The sequence below is a fragment of the Dipodomys spectabilis genome, unplaced genomic scaffold (genome assembly GCF_019054845.1).
Source record: "Dipodomys spectabilis isolate Male_0828 unplaced genomic scaffold, ASM1905484v1 ptg000231l, whole genome shotgun sequence".
Classification (NCBI taxonomy): domain Eukaryota; kingdom Metazoa; phylum Chordata; class Mammalia; order Rodentia; family Heteromyidae; genus Dipodomys; species Dipodomys spectabilis.
In genome coordinates, this window is record NW_024870908.1 from 6,386,507 (window position 1) to 6,403,828 (window position 17,322).

A 17,322-nucleotide genomic window follows, 5' to 3' on the forward strand; every position below is an offset into this window, starting at 1 on the left:
ATAACTTCAGTGAGGAGGCGCGATCGGCGGCGGGGGACGGACGGGACTGGGCGAGGAGGCCGGCCCGAGGCGGGCACGGGCTTCCTGAGCCCCGGGCAGGCAGCTGGGGCGGGAAGCTGGCCGCGCCCGCGCCCGTCACCACCGCGAGCAGGGCGCCCCCCGGCGGAGGAGCTAGTTCTCGAGTGGGAAGCCGCCGGCTCCGCGGCCCGGGGACCGGGGCCGCCACGCGGCTGCTGCCGGCTCCCGGGAGCGGCCGCGGCCCTGGCCAGCGTTCCCCCCGCCCCCCTCCCCGGCTTCCCGGGGCCGCGGAGGGGGGAAGCCCCGGGATCCCCAGGCTGCGAGGCTCGGCGCGGGCGGCCAGCCGCGCAGGACCCGCGGGGAAGGCCAGCCAGGCCCCGGTGGGCTCCGGGGAGCGCGCCGGAGCGGCGCCCCGCCGCGCAAGTTGCGATCGCGGAAAGGAAAAAAAAAAAAAAGCGAGCCCGGGCCGCCTTCCCGCCGCGGCGGCTCGCCCCGCCCCGCCCCGGCCCGCCCCGGCCCGGCCCGGCCCGCGCCCCGCGCCCGGCCCGCGCCCGCCGGCCCTGCGGACCCCGGCCACACAGGCCGGGCTCCTCGCGGCGGCGGCGGCGGCCTTTTCTTTCTTTCTTTCCTTTTTTTTCTCTGCGTCGCTTGCCAACCTGTCAGCTGATAGACCTCATCACCCATAGTGGCGCATGTAGCCGGGGCCGCGTCTTGCTCCATTCACGCCGCGGCCCCCCGAGCCGGCCCGCGGCCTGGGGTCCCCGGTGCCCGGGAGGAGGCCCGCAGACCCAGGCTGCGGCCGGCCCCCGGGGGCCCGCGGCCCCCGTCGTCCCGGTCCCGCGCCGCCCGGGTTGGGAGGGGGGAGGAAACACTGCAAATAGTCCTTTGTTTACATGCAATTCCTTACTCCGCGGAAGGAGGCCGGGGGAGTGCTCAGTTTTCACCAGCTGTTTCCCGCCTTGAAACAGACATCTGATCAGCTGCAAACACACACACACACATACACACGCCCGGGGAGGCAGGCCGGAGAGACCTCCCTCCCGCCCCTCCCGCCCGCCTCCCTCCCCGCGCCGCCGCCGCCGCCGCCGCCGCCAGCATCTGGGACCGGCCGATTCTGCACCTCCGTCCGGCGCTACCCTTTGATTCGGATTTCCATCTTGCATTCTCCAGCGGACGGCGGGACCTGGCTCGTGCAGAGGAGGGGGGCCGATCGCCATGGAGTATTTCATGGTGCCCACTCAGAAGGTGCCCTCTTTGCAACATTTCAGGAAAACAGAGAAAGAAGTGATAGGAGGGCTCTGTAGGTGTGTACTCCTCCTCTCCCCCACCCCTTCCTCCCACGGCAGCCCCTGGCCGGCCCGCCCGGGCGGGCGCGCGTGTGCGCACGCATGGCCCGCGCCCGCCGACCTCGCTCGCCTTTCTTAGCCGCCGGGGGCGGCTGCAGCCCCGCGGGGTCGGGCTCGCGCCGCCGGGGGAACCCTCTCCTCTCAGGCCGTGGGGGCCCTGGACGGCCCCGGTCACTTTTGTCCACTGCGGGCGGACGAGTCGCGACGTTTGTAAATTGCAAACAGACCCACGTGGTTCTGCAGCAGTCCCGGCCATGCTTGGTGTTGGTGGCTTCCCCCCTCCCCGCGCTTCCTCCACCCCCCTCTCGCGGCGGCTTCCTTCCTCTCCCCGCTTCCTCGCGCTCTCCGGGCGCCCCCTCCCGAGGGGGGTGGGGGATCGGGGCGCGCGTGGGGCCGCGGTGAGGGGGGCTACAATGCAGCCATGCCGCGGCTCCGGGCGCGCGGGGGGGGGGGAGCCAGGTGGCGTGCGTGTGTGCAGGGAGCGGGGCTGCAGCGGGGTTCCCGGCGTGGGGCTGCGGGGCTGCGCGCGGGCTGCGGCGGGGGGGGGGGCGGCGCGGGGGGCCGCGGCCCCGGGCACGTTGGCGGCTGCCCGCTCGCCCGCTCGCCAGCCCCGCGCCCGGGCGCTGTTTACTAGCGAGGCCTGGACGTGACTCTGCAGCCCTCTTGGAGTAGGCGGACCTCCGCGCGCGCGGCCTCACGGGAGATGTAGTGCGCCGCGCCGCGCCAGTGTGGCATTGTGGGACTCGTAGGCGCTCGGAGCCACGCTTTCCGCTCACAAAGCTCGGCCCCCGCGGACAGGGTGGCCGGGCCGGCCGCGTGGGTCCCCGGCGGGCCGGGGGTGGGGGGCCCGCGTCCCGGCCGGGGGGTCGCCCCGGTGCCCGGCCGCCGGCTTCCCCGGCCGCTCTCCGCCGCACGTGGGTCTCCAGTGCAAACTTTGCCACCCCGCGGCCCCGCTCCCACCGTAACCGAAGCGGCGGCGCCCGGGCCGGGGCCTCCCCGGAGCCGCTGTGCCCGCTGGGCCCTGCGGGGCTCCGGACCCGCCTCTGGCCAAAGCCCCGGGCTCTGCGGCCACGCCGGGCGCGGAGTCGCTAGGGACGCTTGCTGAGGACACGCACAGCGTGGGACTGCGCGGGCCGCGTGCGGGAGCGGGCCCGCCGGGCGCGGTGCCCGCCGGGGACCGGGAGCCCCCAGACCTGGGGCCCCTTTCCTGCTGCTTTGCTCCTGGAGCGCAGTGGCTCCCCCCGGCCGGGGCCACGTGCTCCGACGCCCCGGGCCGGCGGCGGGGGCTGGGAGGGGAGGAGCCCGCGCCCCGGCCGCGGAGCGGGATCCGCAGGTGGTGGCGCAGGTGGTGGCCGGGCCTCTAGGTCGCAGTCAGGAGGGAAGGTGGGCCTGGCACCCGGCAGGAGCCCTGCGGTCCGCAACATCACGGCCAACAAAACGTCCCGAGCCCCTTATGTGGTCTGGGTCCTCTCTCTGCCAGGATTTCTCTCAGTTACTAGATAATCCTCCTGTGAATCAAAGAGATCAGTTAGACAGCCAGTGGTGCTGGAGCCAGGATGGGAACTGCGGGTTCTGGGGCCCTGCGTTCCTGTGGTCTGCTGGCTGCCCCCGGCTGGGCTGGTCAGTTGGGAGGTGGGCTGGAGTTGTTCCTCCTGCTGGAGAGGAGGGTCCAGGTTCTGACCCTGCACACTCAGGTGTCAGGCCCCAGGTGCTCCTTCAGGGGGGCGGCCAGCAGACTCTCCTGAAGGACTGAGCTTGGCCAGCTAAATGCTTGAAGTGGCAGGACCTGCCTTCAAGCCCATAGGCCCTCAGCCTGCCCACTGCCAGCTGTGCACTGGACATGGAGTCCAGAGTCTGAGTCCGCCCCTTCTCAGCTGGGGCTGCAGGGGGAAGCCGGAGGCCCGTCCAGGATGGAGTGTGGGGGCTGGGCAGGACTTTATGGCTGGATGGACTCACTTTTCTCCGTTGTCTCAGGCTGGTGGACTTTGCTCCAGTGGGCCCTCCCTGCCTCTCCTCACTCTCCAGGCCAGCCACAGGGCTGTGTCACACCTCGAATATCTGGGCCTGTTGCCTAAGGGTCCTCAGACTTGGTTCAATGTGAGGATTAGGTAAGGGAAGCACCCAGTTCAGTTGGGTCCCTGTGTTTTACAAGACACCAGCTAGATGGTACTAGCAATGATAGGTGGTCTGAGACTCCAGGCTGGCCCTGGTCTGTTGGGGAGGAGGGAGTGTATGGGTAGAGGGAGTGTATGGGTAGAGACCTGTCATGTAGGAGGGATGAATGTCACTGGGGGAGTTCTTCCCCTCCCCTTTTCTGGAAGAAATGGGAGGAATCCTTGTGGACATGCCCCACCTCTGGACGTTAAGTGGCTCAGGGATGTTGAATAGGTCCAGGGTGGTATGAGTGAGATTTCTTACTGGGCACTGGGGGCTGGAACTGGCAAGGCAGGTGAAGAGAGTGGAGGATACTTGAGATACAGGAGAGACAGGTACCCATCAGAGATCTAGACCTAAAAAGTATACTTCCTGCCTTCTGAGGATCTGCTTGGGATGCCAGCAGAATCTGGGGGTACTCTGGTAGGATGGATGGTAGCTCTGTTTTCCCAAATTCAAAGCTAATGATCCAGTTTTGTTCCTTGGCTCTTTGTCGACTCTCTGGTGCCCTCCCTTATTCCTGAGGCCAGCAACTCCTGCTCAGCTTCAGCAAGACTGGCTGTGAGTGGGGGTGGAGGTGAGTGAGGGGTGGGGTAAGCTGGAGCTGTGTTTGCCAGGGGTCTCTACCACTGCTTTCCTGGGGAGTCTGCCCTTAGACAGGGGGCAGTGGGACTTTTTAACCACGTGGCTAAATACTTGGGAGTGGAGTTCACGTCTGCAAAACTCAGAAGTATAAGTAACTCGCAGGCATATGTAGAAAGACCACTGTCTCTGGTGCAGTGTCACCCTTTATCAATGGAACTTTGGGTCCTGCAGCATGCAGGACCCCTAGCTGTCCTGTAGCTCACCACTTGGCGCCTCTGGTTAGTCTGCATTCTGCCAATCAGAGCCCCTGGTTAGCCTGAATCCCGCCAATCAGAGGTTCCCTTGCAAATAGCCTCAAACAATCTGGCAGCTCTTTAGGTGAGTTATCATTGCTGGTTCTTAGTGGCAAATCCAAGTCTTGCTTATGTAGTCTTGTGGGGGAAAACGTCTCAGAGTTAAGTCTAGCATCTGGTTCCCAGCCTGAAGGCCTCGCCGATGGGTTTGGAGGGGAAGGGTAATGATGAGCATTGTGGCTTCTGAGGAGCTGAGGTAGAGCCCTGCTCCTGGGCTGGGCTGGGCTGGACCTTTTCTTTCTGGGAACTCGAAGGCTGAGGTGTTCCAGGCCGAGGCCCTGCAGTCTCCTTTGGGCAGCTGCCCCTCTGCGCTCCAGGGAAAGTCTGTGATTATCCCCCCCCCCCATTTTTTTATGAGGGTACTGGGGATTGAACTCAGGGCCTGCGCTCTGATGCTTAGCTTTCTTGTTCAAGTCTGTTGAGTCTCTACCAGACTTGAGCCACAAGTTTTGGTGTTCAGAGATAAAGAGTCTTCTGGACTTAACTGTTCAGGCCAGCTTCGAACTCCAATCCTCAGAGTAACTGGGATTATGGGCACACTGACTCTGTGGGCATTAAGAGGCAACACAGTGACCGGGCTCACAGGGCGCCTGGCACTCCTGCGGGGAGCACTCGCCGCCTGCTCTTCCCTGTGGCCTGACCCCTGCTCTGGGGTTCCGAGGCCATTGCTGCCGCTGGTCCCTTCCGGTCTCTTCCGGAGCCTCTGCTGCCTTTTCGTGGGCATTATAAGGCGACCTGATGGGGGAGGGGGAGGAAAGATAGTGACAATTCAGTGAGAAGATTCTAGCAAAGTAAGTGCAACACATAGGAAGAATAAATACAGCCCTTTTTTTGGCGTGGGGGGGAGGTAGGCCTACCACATGAGCTGATTGTCAAGGTGACCTGATGGCTGACCCAGGGCTGTCCCCCCCACCCCCCCTCCATACTAGGGACGTGTTCTGCCACTTGAGGCATGTCCCCAGCCAGGGCTCCTTTTCGAACTCAGCCCGGGATCAGCTCTGCCTGAGTCTCACCCACAGGTGACTGTCCACATCTCCTGAGGGGGGACGGGCTGCTCCCCGGCAGCTCTGGGTCACTGGCACTGCAGAGAAGAGCAAGCCCTGTGCCCGGGTCTCCTGACCTGCATGGGGAGGGGGGGCGGGGCAGGGCCAGGCTCCCAGGGTGGACGGTCCAGGGTCAGCGTCTCTCTTCCCTGCCAGGGTAGGGGGGTGGGAGAAGAGAGGCTCCCCAGCCTGAGGCTGGTGGGCTGGATGTCCAGCCGTCTGAGCTAGCTCTTAAGTGAAGGGGAGCCTTCAGCCTTGTCTGTAAAGTAGGGGACCTGGGCCCCTTCCTGGCGCTCACATTCTCTGTGAAGTTCCCCCCCTTCCCTCCCCCCCCCCACTGTATGTGGGAGGGGAGGGAGCCAGGCAGGGCTGGTAGGTTGGGGTCTGGGTCTGTGGTCCTGATGAAGTTGGGGCCTGGCGTGGGGAGGCAGGAGGGGGCTGTTTTCCCTGTGGACCCGGAACACTCACTGGGAGCCATGCTCGCTCCGTCGGCAGAGAAAGCCCAGGAGGCCGGGGAAAGGGGCAGGAGGCGGCCAGGGTCCCTGGGGAGGCTGGGTGGGGCAGGACAGGCCTCAGCCGCTTCCAGCTGTGGCATGTGTGTGCTGCTCCCGGGCCGCTGTGAGCTCCTTTCCCCTGGGGATCGGGACAGGGCCCGAGTCACAGCAAGGGACGTAGACCAGGTACCTCCCTTGACCCTGTCAAATGAGATGAGGGCTGCCCAGAGGCCTTTCCTCAATCCACAGGGCTCAGGGCCTGAGCGGCCGTGGCTGGCAAGTGGGGAGCAGGTCACCCGAGGAGGGCCCCTCAGGAAGAGGCCAGGCTGTGGCTTTGGGTGGGGCTGGCGGCCTCTGCTGGGAGCCAGCATCTGGAAGCCATCAGGCCGAGGGTGGGGGGAGTTGCGAGGGAGGCTGGGAAGGGGGGCATGCCTCCTCCAGGCCACACACAGCCCACCCCGCGGGAGCAGTGGCGTCGGGCCCACGGGCTGTGCTGGTGTCTTGCCTCCCGCCAACGCCTTGGCTCCCCGTCGCCCCCATCCATCCCTGGCTGCCTCTTCTCTCACCCCAGGGCTCCTGCAGCAAGCACTAACACGGCCCACTGCATTCTGGGAGTCTCACTTCTCAGGCACAGAGTAGGTCTGCCTCTTGGGGTGGGTGGGTGTGGGGGCTGTTGGCCAGGTGTCTTTTCTGTGGAGTGATGCCTGCCTTGTCTTCTCTGTAGTCCTGGGGCGCGGGATGTGGTGGTTGGTGGTGTCTGTGGTGGGGACGAGGGGGGAGTGTGGGGGAGACCAGAGGCTTGTGGCTGGAGCCACAGCTGTGCGGGGATGTGCGGGGACATCTCAGAATGGGGCGCCCAAGGCTGAGATCCTGAAGGAGCGGGGGTCGAGGTGCTGCCAGCAGCTCAGAAGCATCCAAGGAGCAGAGGGCTCCAATGTGGCCCAGGCTCTATCTGCAGCAGAATCGCAGGGCTTAGACAGACACTCAGCTTTCCAGTCCTGTCAGGCAGATGCTGGGCTTGCCGTGAGGAGTCGCCTGGTCATTAGCCCTTGGATGTTGCTGCCCAGGCAGAGCTCCGGAACCTTTATTTCAGAGAAGCCTTTCTGCAGGAAGGAAGCAAGCCAGGGAGCCCTGTGGGTTCTCCCGCACACTGCCCAGCTTGCTATGCTGGCTTCTCTTTTCTACAACCAGCTGATCTGGCCTAGTGGGCATCCTAGGGGCATCCTTCCATCGCCCTTGAGCTGTGTGTGTGTGTGTGCGTGCACACGCGCGTGTGCATGCACTAGGACTGGGGCTTCAACTCGGCGTCCCACTCTTTGTTGTTGTTTCTTTTCTTTCTTTTTTTTTGGTTGGTCGTGGGGCTTGAACTCTGGGCCTGCGCGCTGTCCCTGCGCTCTTCAGCTCAAGGCGAGTGCTCTACCGCTTGAGCCACTTCCTTTTTTCTTTTCTTAAAGCTGGCTCTGTACCACTTAAGCCATACCTCCACATTTGGCTTTTTGGTGATGAACTGGAGATAAGAATCTCATGGACTTTTTGCTGTCCCAGCTGGCATTGAACCCCAACCCTTCAGTCTCAGTCTCCGGAGTAGCTGGGATTCCAGGCATGAGCCAGGGCACTTGGCTGCTCTTTGAGTGATTTGCGGGGTGTAGACATCGGCCGGCCTGGTGTGCGTGGCAGGAAGGGAGGGGGCGCAGGTTACACTTAGGGGCCTCTGCAGACCAATTGTGAAGACATGGGCTCACTGGGAGCGGGGTTCAGGAGACACCTACCGCAAGCCTGTCCCTGTGTTCCCTCGCAGCCTTGCCAACATTCCACTGACCCCCGAGACCCAGCGGGACCAGGAGCGGAGGATTCGCCGGGAGATCGCCAACAGCAACGAGCGGAGGCGCATGCAGAGCATCAATGCGGGCTTCCAGTCCCTCAAGACCCTCATTCCCCACACAGACGGAGAGAAGCTCAGCAAGGTGGGCGGCGGCGGCGGCAGCAGGGCCGGGAAGGGCCTCCGGGAGGAGCTGGTCTCTGGTAGGCAGCAGGTGAGCTTGGGGTAAACCCCTCCAGCCAGCCTGACTCTCCGTCCTTCCTGCCCTCAGGCAGCCATTCTCCAGCAGACAGCCGAGTACATTTTCTCCTTGGAGCAGGAGAAGACCAGGCTCCTGCAGCAGAACACACAGCTCAAGCGTTTCATCCAGGTAGCCACCGAGGGCTCCTCCCTTCAGGGCCCGGCCCTCTCTGCATGGGTGCGTGCCCCCATCCAACCCTTGGGCTGGGATGCATTTTGGATGCTGCTGGGCCTGTCTTGCCCCCTGACCCTACTGCCTGAGCACTTGCCTTTCTGCAGGGGCCTCAGTTTCCCTATCTGTCAAGCGAGTGGGGGTCAAGAGTGGGGGTATGGGTGTGTCAGTCAGCACACTCACCAATTCCTTGGGGTCCCCAGGAGCTGAGCGGCTCATCCCCCAAGCGGCGGCGGGCAGAAGACAAGGATGAGGGCATCGGTTCCCCCGACATCTGGGAGGACGAGAAAGCCGAGGACCTGCGCAGGGAGATGATTGAACTGCGGCAGCAGCTGGACAAGGAGCGCTCGGTGCGCATGATGCTGGAGGAGCAGGTGAGGCAGCGCCCTCTGCCGGCCGGGGCCCGGCGTGGCGGGCCGTGGAGGAGCGGGCGAGGCAGCGCCGGCGCCCTCTGCCGGCCGGGGGCGGGCATGGATGGCGAATCGATTGTTCTCTGCCTTCTCTGACCCATGCTTGCCTTCAGTGGGCATAACTGTATAAGTGTGTACCGTACAGCAGGGAGAGGAGAGTAAGCCGACACCCTGCTCCCCAGGGTCACCCTTTATATGTCAGAGGCTTCTTACTGGAATAAAAGGGGGGGTGGATTACCTGTAATCCTAGCACTTGGGAGGGCTAAGGCCAGAAGATCAGGATGTTGAGGACAACCGAGCTACATAGTGAGTTCCAGAACAGCCTGGATGACATCAGGAGTCCCTGGCTTACATGGAAACTAGAAAGCAGTGGAGGGCTGGGGTGTGGTTTGGTGGTAAAGTATATTCTTAGCATGGAAAGCGCTGGGTTCAGTCTCTAGCATGTAGCATAAAAAGTAGAGTGAAGCACCTGAGATAGGACCGTAGGAACTGTGCCTTAGGAGGGCCTTGATTCTCCAGGGGCTGCCCCACTGCTGCTTCGAGGAGAGGGGCTAGCCAGGCAAAGAAGGCGGGGGAGCGCAGGTGGCTCACGCCTATAGTACTAACTACTGAGGAAGCTGAGATCTGAGGATCACAGTTCAAAGCCAGCCCGGGCAGGAAAGTCTGTGAGACTCTTATCTCCAATAAACCACTAAAAAAACCGGAAGTGGCATTGCAGCTCAAGCAGTAGGGCGCTAGCCTTGAACCGAAGATCTGAGGGACAGTGCTCAGGCCCAGAGTTCAAGCCCCAGGACTGACCAAAAAAAAAAAAAGAAGGGGGAGTAGGGCCCAGGCCCAGGGAACAGCTGAGGTTTTCCTGAGTGCCTGCCTTGTCGCTGGTGGAGCAGCCTCTGAGCGCCGTTTCTCCGCTGCAGGTGCGCTCGCTGGAGGCCCACATGTACCCGGAAAAGCTCAAGGTGATTGCGCAACAGGTGCAGCTGCAGCAGCAGCAGGAGCAGGTGCGGCTGCTGCACCAGGAGAAGCTGGAGCGGGAGCAGCAGCACCTGCGGACCCAGGTGCGCGGGAGGACCCGGGAGGGCGCCGTGGGGCTGCACGCCGGTGCCTTGAGGGCAGATCCCGGCTGGCTTCTGGGTGTCTCACACTTGTATCTGTTAGTATATGGAATCTTCCTGAGCGGTGACACTCCTGTTTTCCTGATGGGAAAATGGAGGCACAGAAAGGTCAAATAATATGTCTAGGTGTCAAGTGACTGGGAGCAGAGGTGTAGATCCCGGCCGTCTTAAATCCAGAGTTGACGGGCTGGGACTGTGGCTTAGTGGTAGAGTGCTTGCCTAGCACGCATCAAGCCCCGGTTCGATTCCTCAGTACCACGTACACAGGAAAAGTCCGAAGTGGCACTGTGGTCAAGTGGTAGAGCGCTAGCTCTGAGCAAGACGAGCTCAGGGACAGCGCCCACGCCCTGAGTTCAAGCTCCAGGAGTGGCAAAAAAAACAACAACAAAAAGCAAGTCCAGGGTTGATGCTTTTTCTGTGTGTATGTGTGTTGATGGGGATTAAAGGGAGATTAGAACCCTGTGCTTGCCAGGCAGGCACCTCTCCCCAGAGTGTCCACTCACAAGCAGTGTTGTATCAGATATTAAGCTGCCACTTGACTCAGAAAACTGAAGGGTCCTGGGTCTAGGGAAGGCCAAAAGCCAGTGTCTAGGCTGCCATTTCCCCAGTTTGCAGTCTCAGAAGGGTGCGTCTGGGTTATGAGCTGCCTCCTCGCCCCTTGTGTCTGTCAGCTTTCTGCCACCATAGCACACACCTGAGATGATCACACTGCAAGGAGGGGAAGGCTATTGTAGCTCAGTTTTGAACACTGCAGCCTGTTGTGCATTGATTCTTTGGTGAGACACCGTATCGTGGTGGGAGTGTGTGATAGATCGAAACCATTTGCCAAAGAGAGAGAGAAGAGACAGGCCGGGGTCCTGCCCCCCCACAGAGACCTCCCAGTAGTCCCTACCTTTTGCACCTTTCTAACACGGGAAGACGGTAGAAAGTGGAAGACTGAGGACGTGCGTCTTGCAGCTCCTGCCTCCTCCGGCCCCCACCCACCACCCCACGGTGATCGTGCCTGCGCCAGCCCCACCCCCGCCCCACCACGTCAACGTCGTCACCATGGGGCCCTCCTCCGTCACCAACTCTGTTTCCACATCCCGCCAAAATCTGGACACCATCGTGCAGGTACCTGGGCTCTGGGAAAGGGTGGCGTATGGGTTGTAGTGGTGAGAAAATGAGGATGGGGGGAGGAGCAAGATGGCGGGGGGGGGGAGGGGGTGGGGTGGGGAGGGGTGGGCACTTGTGAGAGGGAGGAGGTAGAGGTCTGGATGCCCGCCCGGGTCTCCTTCCCTGTGTCTGTTGGGACAGAGAGGCAGGTGGCTTGGAAAAAGAACCTAAGAGGCTCCTTGGTTCCTAGAGCCTTCTGATTACAGCCAGTGCCCAGCTGTTGGCATGATGTGTACTGGAATGTTCTCTCACCTCCATTTCCAGAACTCAGGATGGTACTGAGGTGGCAGTGAGTGGGTAGATGGTGCCTACCCCTCCATTGCCATCAACAGTAGCAGAACAATGTGATTCATCCTGGGTTTGGTAGTGCATATCTGTAATTCCAGCTATTTGGGAGGTAGAGATAAGAGAATGAAAAGTTCGAGTCCAGCTTGCTCAAAGTCAGCACAGCACTATCTCAAAAACAAAAAATAAAACTCCAGCCAGGTGCCGGTAGCTCACGCCTGTAAGCCTAGCGACTCAGGAGGCTGAGATCTGAGGATCGCAGTTTAAAGCCAGCCTGGGCAAGAAGGTCTGTGAGACTCTTACCTCCAATAAACCATCAGAAAACCCCAAGTAGCGCTGTGGGTCAAATAGTAAAGTGCTTGCCTTGAGCTGAGGGACAGTGCCCAGGCCTAGAGTTCAAGCCCTATGACCAACAAAAAAATAATTAAAAACAAAGCAAAACAACAACAACAAAAAAACGCCAAGCCAGGCTCTGGTAGCTCGTGCCTACAATCCTAGTTACTCAGGAGGCTGAAACCTGGAGGATCTTGGTTTGAAGGCAGCCCAGGGCAGAAAAGTCCATGAGAATCCATCTGCAGTTAACCAGTACTCATCCTGGGTTGAATGGAAGAGTGGCTTCAGTGGTGGAGCGCCAGCCACGATGGCGAGTTCGAGGTCCTGAGTCTAAGCCCCAGCAGCGGCACAAAACACCAAACAAAAAAAACAAACACAAAATTTCTGAGGATGTGTGGCCCAAGGGGTTGAAGCACTTGCCTGGTGTGCAGGAGGCCCTGGGTTCGATCCCCAGTGCCAGCACAGAAACAACTAGTGAAAGCCCAGACATCAATCCCTGGAACTTTCATTCCCTATCAACCCAGCAAACAATAATAGAGTTAATAAGAAGGTCTTCAGTACGTCCACAGACAGATGTGTAACCGCGTGTGTGTCGTCAGTTCCAGGCAGCTCTGGGACTGTGGGCTTCGTGGAAGGGGGTCTTGAACTCAGCCGAGGCATGGCATGCCCTCTCCCCCTTTGTCAGGCTTGTTTCTGGATAGTTCTGGGTGGGATGTTTTTGGAGGGGAATATCGGGGCGGGGGTCCCCAGCGCAGCCTCCTCAGTGGCCTGTCCCCATCCAGGCGATCCAGCACATCGAGGGCACCCAGGACAAGCAGGAGCTGGAGGAGGAGCAGCGGCGAGCGGTCATAATCAAGCCGCTCCGCAGCTGCCCGGAGCCCCACACCTCCGACACCGCCTCCGACTCGGAGGCTTCAGACAGCGAGGCCATGGACCAGGGCCGGGAGGAGCCGCTGGGAGACGGCGGGCTTCCCTGACCACCCCCCCCAGCCCTCCTCTCCCTTCTGGGGGCTGGAGGGGGCCGGGGGGCAGCACCAGGGAGACATGTGGGTGAATGAGTGAGAAATTTTTACAAAATTGACGATGTCATTTGGGTCTCTTTTATGACCTCTTTTTCAATACTGTAAATCAACTTTTAAACAAAGCCACCCCAGCCCAGGTCCCGGGGCTGGGGTGACACAGTGTGGGAGCATCGGGACCCCAGGGCTGGGTGTCAGCCAGGGGGGCTGGAGAAGCTGGGCGCTGAGGTGCCCGGCCTCTCTCTGCCAAAAGAAAGCTTTTTTTTTTTTTTTTTTTTGTCATTTAAACATGTTTTTAAGAACAGGGAAAATCAAACAAAACCCCAAGTATTTCCTCCCGCCCCAGAGCCAGCCCCAGGACCGGCCGCCTCGACTCTTTCCCTCCTCTGTTTGGTTTTCTTCTTTCTTCTTAAGCACTTACGTGGGTTGGGGTCAGGCGGGGTCAGGGCTTTCTGGGGTCTGGGGGTCTTCTTGCTTCTCGGTTGGGGTTTGCTGCTGCCATTCTCCCCCTCCCCATCTCAGCACCGGGACTGCCACTCTCCTCCCCCCACCTCTCCCTCCAGGGTTCCCATCTTTGACCCCAAAAATGTCTTTGTCTCTCTCTCTCTCTTTCTCTCTCTCTTGTTTTGTTTGTTGTTGGTTTTATTTTAGTTTTGGTTTCTGTTTTTTTTTTATATATAATTTTGAACTCTGTGTCCAAGGAGAAGCTATTATATTTTGTTAACTGGGTGGGGGGGTGGAAATCCAAGAGGCCATGGTGCCTTTGTAAAGAAACAAAATAAAGTTTGTACTTTGTTTTTTAAGACTCTGTGTCTCTTGTGAGTGTGCCCTCTGGAGAACTTTGGCTAGGCTATCTGGTTTAGACTAAAAGGGTGCTTTTTGGACCCCAAACCTCAAGGGGACAATGTGAAGACTCCTGATTTGTGGTGTGAGTTTGTGAGGAGAGATTGATATCCTGAAATTCACTGAGATTTCTCTAGGTTGTCTGCAAACACGAGAAGATAGTTTACACTCAGGGTGTGAGGAGTGGTCCCTAACTTGTGTGTTTTGGTCCTGGGGCTTGAACTCAAGGCCTGGGCACTGTCCCTGAGCTTTTCTGCTCAAGGCTAGCGCTCTACCAATTGAGCCACAGCTCTATTTACTGCTTTTTTGTAGTTAATTGGAGATAGGAGTCTGACTTTGAACCATGACCCTTAGATCTCAGCCTCCTGAGTAACTAGGATTACAGGAGTGAACTACCCGTGCTTGGCCCAAAGTCAGATGCTCTACTGATTGAACTATCTGGGCTCAAATTACTCCTCTTCCTCCTCCTCCTTGTTCTTCAGCTCCGGGGTTTTAACTCAGGGCTTTGTGGCTCAAGATGTTCCAACTTGAGCAGTAGAGCATGACCAAGGAAGCCATTGCTTCTTAAGGCCAGAACACACTTACTAGTATTGTGTATTCCTCATTCCTCCTGTTGTTCCCACCAATAATTCTTAATTCCTTTCAAAGTACTGAAAAAGATGAATCACTCTATTCAGTGAAATCCACGTTTTGGGGAGATTGACATGGGAAGTCACCACCGCACTCAAGATGATCAATTAATTCTCCCTCCGTTCTCAAAGCAACTCCCGGTTCCTTTGTGGTCACCCCAGCCCCCCGCCATAGTTTCGCCCCTTTCCTAGTGTCATGTCATGCTGTCGGTGAAATGGCAGGCCGCCCTGATGGGTTCCCTGCAGCTTACGAGAAGGCCAACAGAGGGCGCTGCGGGCCCAGGACTCCTGGCTTCGAACTGTGGCTTCACTTCCGGTCCTGAAGGGCTGCTCCATTCCCATAGGCCAGAGGCGCGGATTAGGGCGGGACGATGGAAGTCCTTCCCTTCCCCCCACTTCCTAGAACAGTGACTGCGAGCCGAGCGATGGGTAGGCGGTCTCCGCAGCAGGCGGCGGAAGTCAGGGGCTCGCTCGAGGCTCCGCCCCTTCCCGGAACGGCCCCGCCCTCTCGGTGCGCATGCTCCTTGGCGTCTTGCCGGAGCTCCCGCCTGAGTCGTCTTCTAACCTGTAGCCGGCGCAGCACGCTGTGACGTGAGGACGCCGCCCCGCGCCGCCCCGCGCCGCCCCGCCCCGCGGGCCGAGCTCAGGTGTGACTGGAGCCTCGTCCGCTTGTCCCCGTCCCCGGGAGACACGGGCTCCGCGTGTTTCAGTTCCGCCGTCAGCGGGCGGCGGCCTCGCGCGTACCGGACGCCCCGGCGCGGCGGGAAGGTGAGGGCGTCGGCGCGGCTCGAGCCCCGGCCCGGCCCCGGCCTGTGGCTTTGCTCTTGTTGGGGCGCCGTCCGAGGGGGGCCCTTCCAGAGGGCAGGCGGTGACACGTTCCCCCGCTTCCGCCGGGCACACGCGTCGTTTTCCACCGTGTACACCGGGGGCGGGTCCGTCGTGGGGCCTGAACCCGGGGCCTGGGCGCTGGCCCTCCGCTCTTCAGCTCAAGGCGCCGCAGCGCCACTTCCGGCTTTCTGGTGGTTAATGGAAGAGCCTCATGGACTTTCCTGCCCGGGCTGGCTTTGAACCGCAGTTCTCAGATCTCGGCCTCCTGAGTAGCTAGGATGACAGGCGTGAGCCACCAGCGCCCGGCTTAAATAACTTTTTACATTTTGCAATAATGCAGGGACATCCTGTGCACTCCACTCGGACTCCACCCCACCCGAATGCTAACCTTCTGCATAACTGTAGTGCAATGTAAAAACTAGGTAGAGGGCTGGGAAGGCGGCTCAGTGGTAGAGCGCTTGCCTTGCATGCTCGAGGCCCTGGGTTCGACTCCTCAGCACCACATAAGCAGAAAGAAAAAAGCTGGAAGTGGCGCTGTGGCTCAAGTGGTAGAGCGCTAGCCTTGAGCTGAAGAGCCCAGGCCCAGAGTTCAGGCCCACGACTGGATCTCCCCCCCCAAAAAAAAACCAAACTAGGTAGAATATATTGTTACTGCTGGGTCATCCCAGATTCTTCGTGTCTCTAATGAAGAATGACTACACACACAAAGTGGCAAAGCAGAGTTTAATAAAGAGAAAGAAGTACTCCATTAAGAGAAACAGCAGATCTGAGCTGGGTGACTCAAGAGCAAACATGATTAAGAATTTAATTTTTCAGTGTTGGGAAGGTGGCTCAGTGGTAGAGCGCTTGCTTTGCACGCATGAGGCCCTGGGTTCAATTCCTCAGTACTGCATAAGCAGAAAAAGCCAGAAGAGGTGCTGTGGCTCAAGTGGTAGAGCGCTAGCCTTGAGCTGAAGAGCTGAGGGACAGTGCCCTAGAGTTCAGGCCCAATGACAGACAAAAAAATAAAATGAATGAACTTGTCTAGGATTTGGAGTGTGGGAAGGGCTCATGGTGTTACTAATGGGTTGATCTTAAATGAGGGATCTTGACAGGATCTGTCCCATGTACGAGGCCACTACCCTTGGCTTTAAGTATATGTATGAGATGCGATTCATATGCATAAAGTCTTAAGAGTTTGTTGCAAAAAGGTCAGGCCAAGCACTCAAGAGATTCCACTATGCAGGTTCCTCGCCTCAGCTTGTAGTTTTTCTGCCCCCAGAAAACTGACCATTCATTATACCAAGGAGTAGTGGCCTGGGAGGTACTAGGGAGGAGCTAGAACTCACGGGAGTCTCCTAGGGTGGGTCTAGGAGAAGTGTCTGTTTCAACTTTCTTTTCCTAGAGCCACATGGCCCCTGCCATCCATGGGACTTGTTCACATTTTTACCGACTTTACACTCAGTGACCCGTGTTGGTATGTTGTTCGGTACCTATAATGTAAGAGTGTTCCTGCTGGGTAGCATCCTTATAAGTACTTCTAGTTGTCAGATGATGATGGTGGTGATGATTCCAAACTTCCTGGAAAGTAGACATTCGACCCTCATGGTGGTTCTCATTTCTGTCACCGTGACTCATTTTATCCAATTTAGAATTTCATGTAAATCATAAGAGCATCTATTTCTTTTGTCTATCTTTTTTTTTTTTTTGGTCTGGTCGTGGGGCCTGAACTCTGGGCCTGGGCGCTGTCCCTCAGCTCTTCAGCTCAAGGCTAGCACTTTACCACTTGAGCCACAGCGCCACTTCCAGCTTTTTTCTTTTTGCTTATGTGGTGTTGAGGAATCGAACCCAGGGCCTCATGCATGCAAGGCAAGCACTCTACCACTGAGCAATCTTCCCAGCCCTTGTCTATCTTTTTTGCCTCAGCAACCTATGTCAGAGTAGTTGATGTGTTTGTTCTATCGGCAGTTTGTGCATTTTTCTTGCTGAGTACTACTCCATGTGTGGATATTCCACAGTTTATCCGCTCACCTTGCAATGAGCATTTAGGTTGTTTCTAACTTAGGACTGTTGTACTACATTTTAGTACATGCTGTCCCAAAAGTGGATCGTGTCAGTTTTCTCTTCTGCCCGCATGATACAAAGTGGAGGTTCATTCTAAGTGTGAGTGATGGGCCACCATTTTGGTGGCTGTTTCTTTGGGAGAGGGAATTGGATGTTCTTGGTTCCTGGTGACCTCTCTGATCCTATTTTTAGGGTCTCTATTAGGCATCAGCTTCATGGAAAGTGTGTTCTCTCTACTCTAAGAATGTTGTCAGCAATGATTACATTATCCTTTGTCGCCTTCACAAGGATTCTCAGAAGAAATTCTTGTCAAGCCTCAGCAGCAGAGATAATTTCACTTCTCCCGAGCATTTGGTCTGTTCTTATTTTAAGGACATCACATTGGGACCAGTAGTCAAGTTACAGCCATGTGAGGTTCTTAAATATATACTTTTCCCCCCT

The 17,322-nt window shown here is 58.7% G+C and overlaps 2 protein-coding genes across 8 annotated transcripts in view; both read left to right on the plus strand.

Annotated features, from left to right (window-relative positions):
• Nucleotides 1–904: 904 nt before the first annotated feature.
• On the plus strand, nt 905–13,341 carry Tfap4 (transcription factor AP-4). 7 transcript variants are annotated; one of them, XM_042698426.1, is made up of 9 exons: nt 2,613–3,472; nt 4,049–4,095; nt 6,565–6,628; nt 7,792–7,957; nt 8,084–8,182; nt 8,428–8,598; nt 9,549–9,689; nt 10,665–10,859; nt 12,302–13,341. In XM_042698426.1, the coding sequence occupies exons 1-9, from the start codon at nt 3,132–3,134 to the stop codon at nt 12,494–12,496; spliced, it is 1,419 nt and encodes a 472-aa protein (XP_042554360.1). In that variant the 5' UTR covers nt 2,613–3,131; the 3' UTR covers nt 12,497–13,341. The 7 variants fall into 7 exon arrangements, with proteins under 7 accessions (XP_042554363.1, XP_042554365.1, XP_042554364.1 ...); XM_042698427.1 differs by having other exon boundaries at nt 2,614–3,472; nt 10,704–10,859; XM_042698429.1 differs by lacking the exons at nt 2,613–3,472; nt 4,049–4,095; nt 6,565–6,628 and adding an exon at nt 905–1,322.
• Nucleotides 13,342–14,658: 1,317 nt separating this feature from the next.
• Srl (sarcalumenin) overlaps nt 14,659–17,322 on the plus strand; it is a 47,815-nt gene continuing 45,151 nt past the window's right edge. Inside the window, exon 1 of the mRNA XM_042698468.1 lies at nt 14,659–14,778. The gene's annotated coding sequence lies outside the window, so the exon portion shown is untranslated. The remainder of the gene's footprint in view (nt 14,779–17,322) is intronic.

Coding starts and splice junctions, on each gene's coding strand:
- Tfap4 (XM_042698426.1), top strand. CDS start 3,132: ATGCTTGAAGTGGCAGGACCTGCCTTCAAGCCCATAGGCCCTCAGCCT. Junction 6,629..7,791: donor TCTCACTTCTCAGGCACAGA/GTAGGTCTGCCT, acceptor GTTCCCTCGCAG/CCTTGCCAACATTCCACTGA. Junction 10,860..12,301: donor ATCTGGACACCATCGTGCAG/GTACCTGGGCTC, acceptor GTCCCCATCCAG/GCGATCCAGCACATCGAGGG.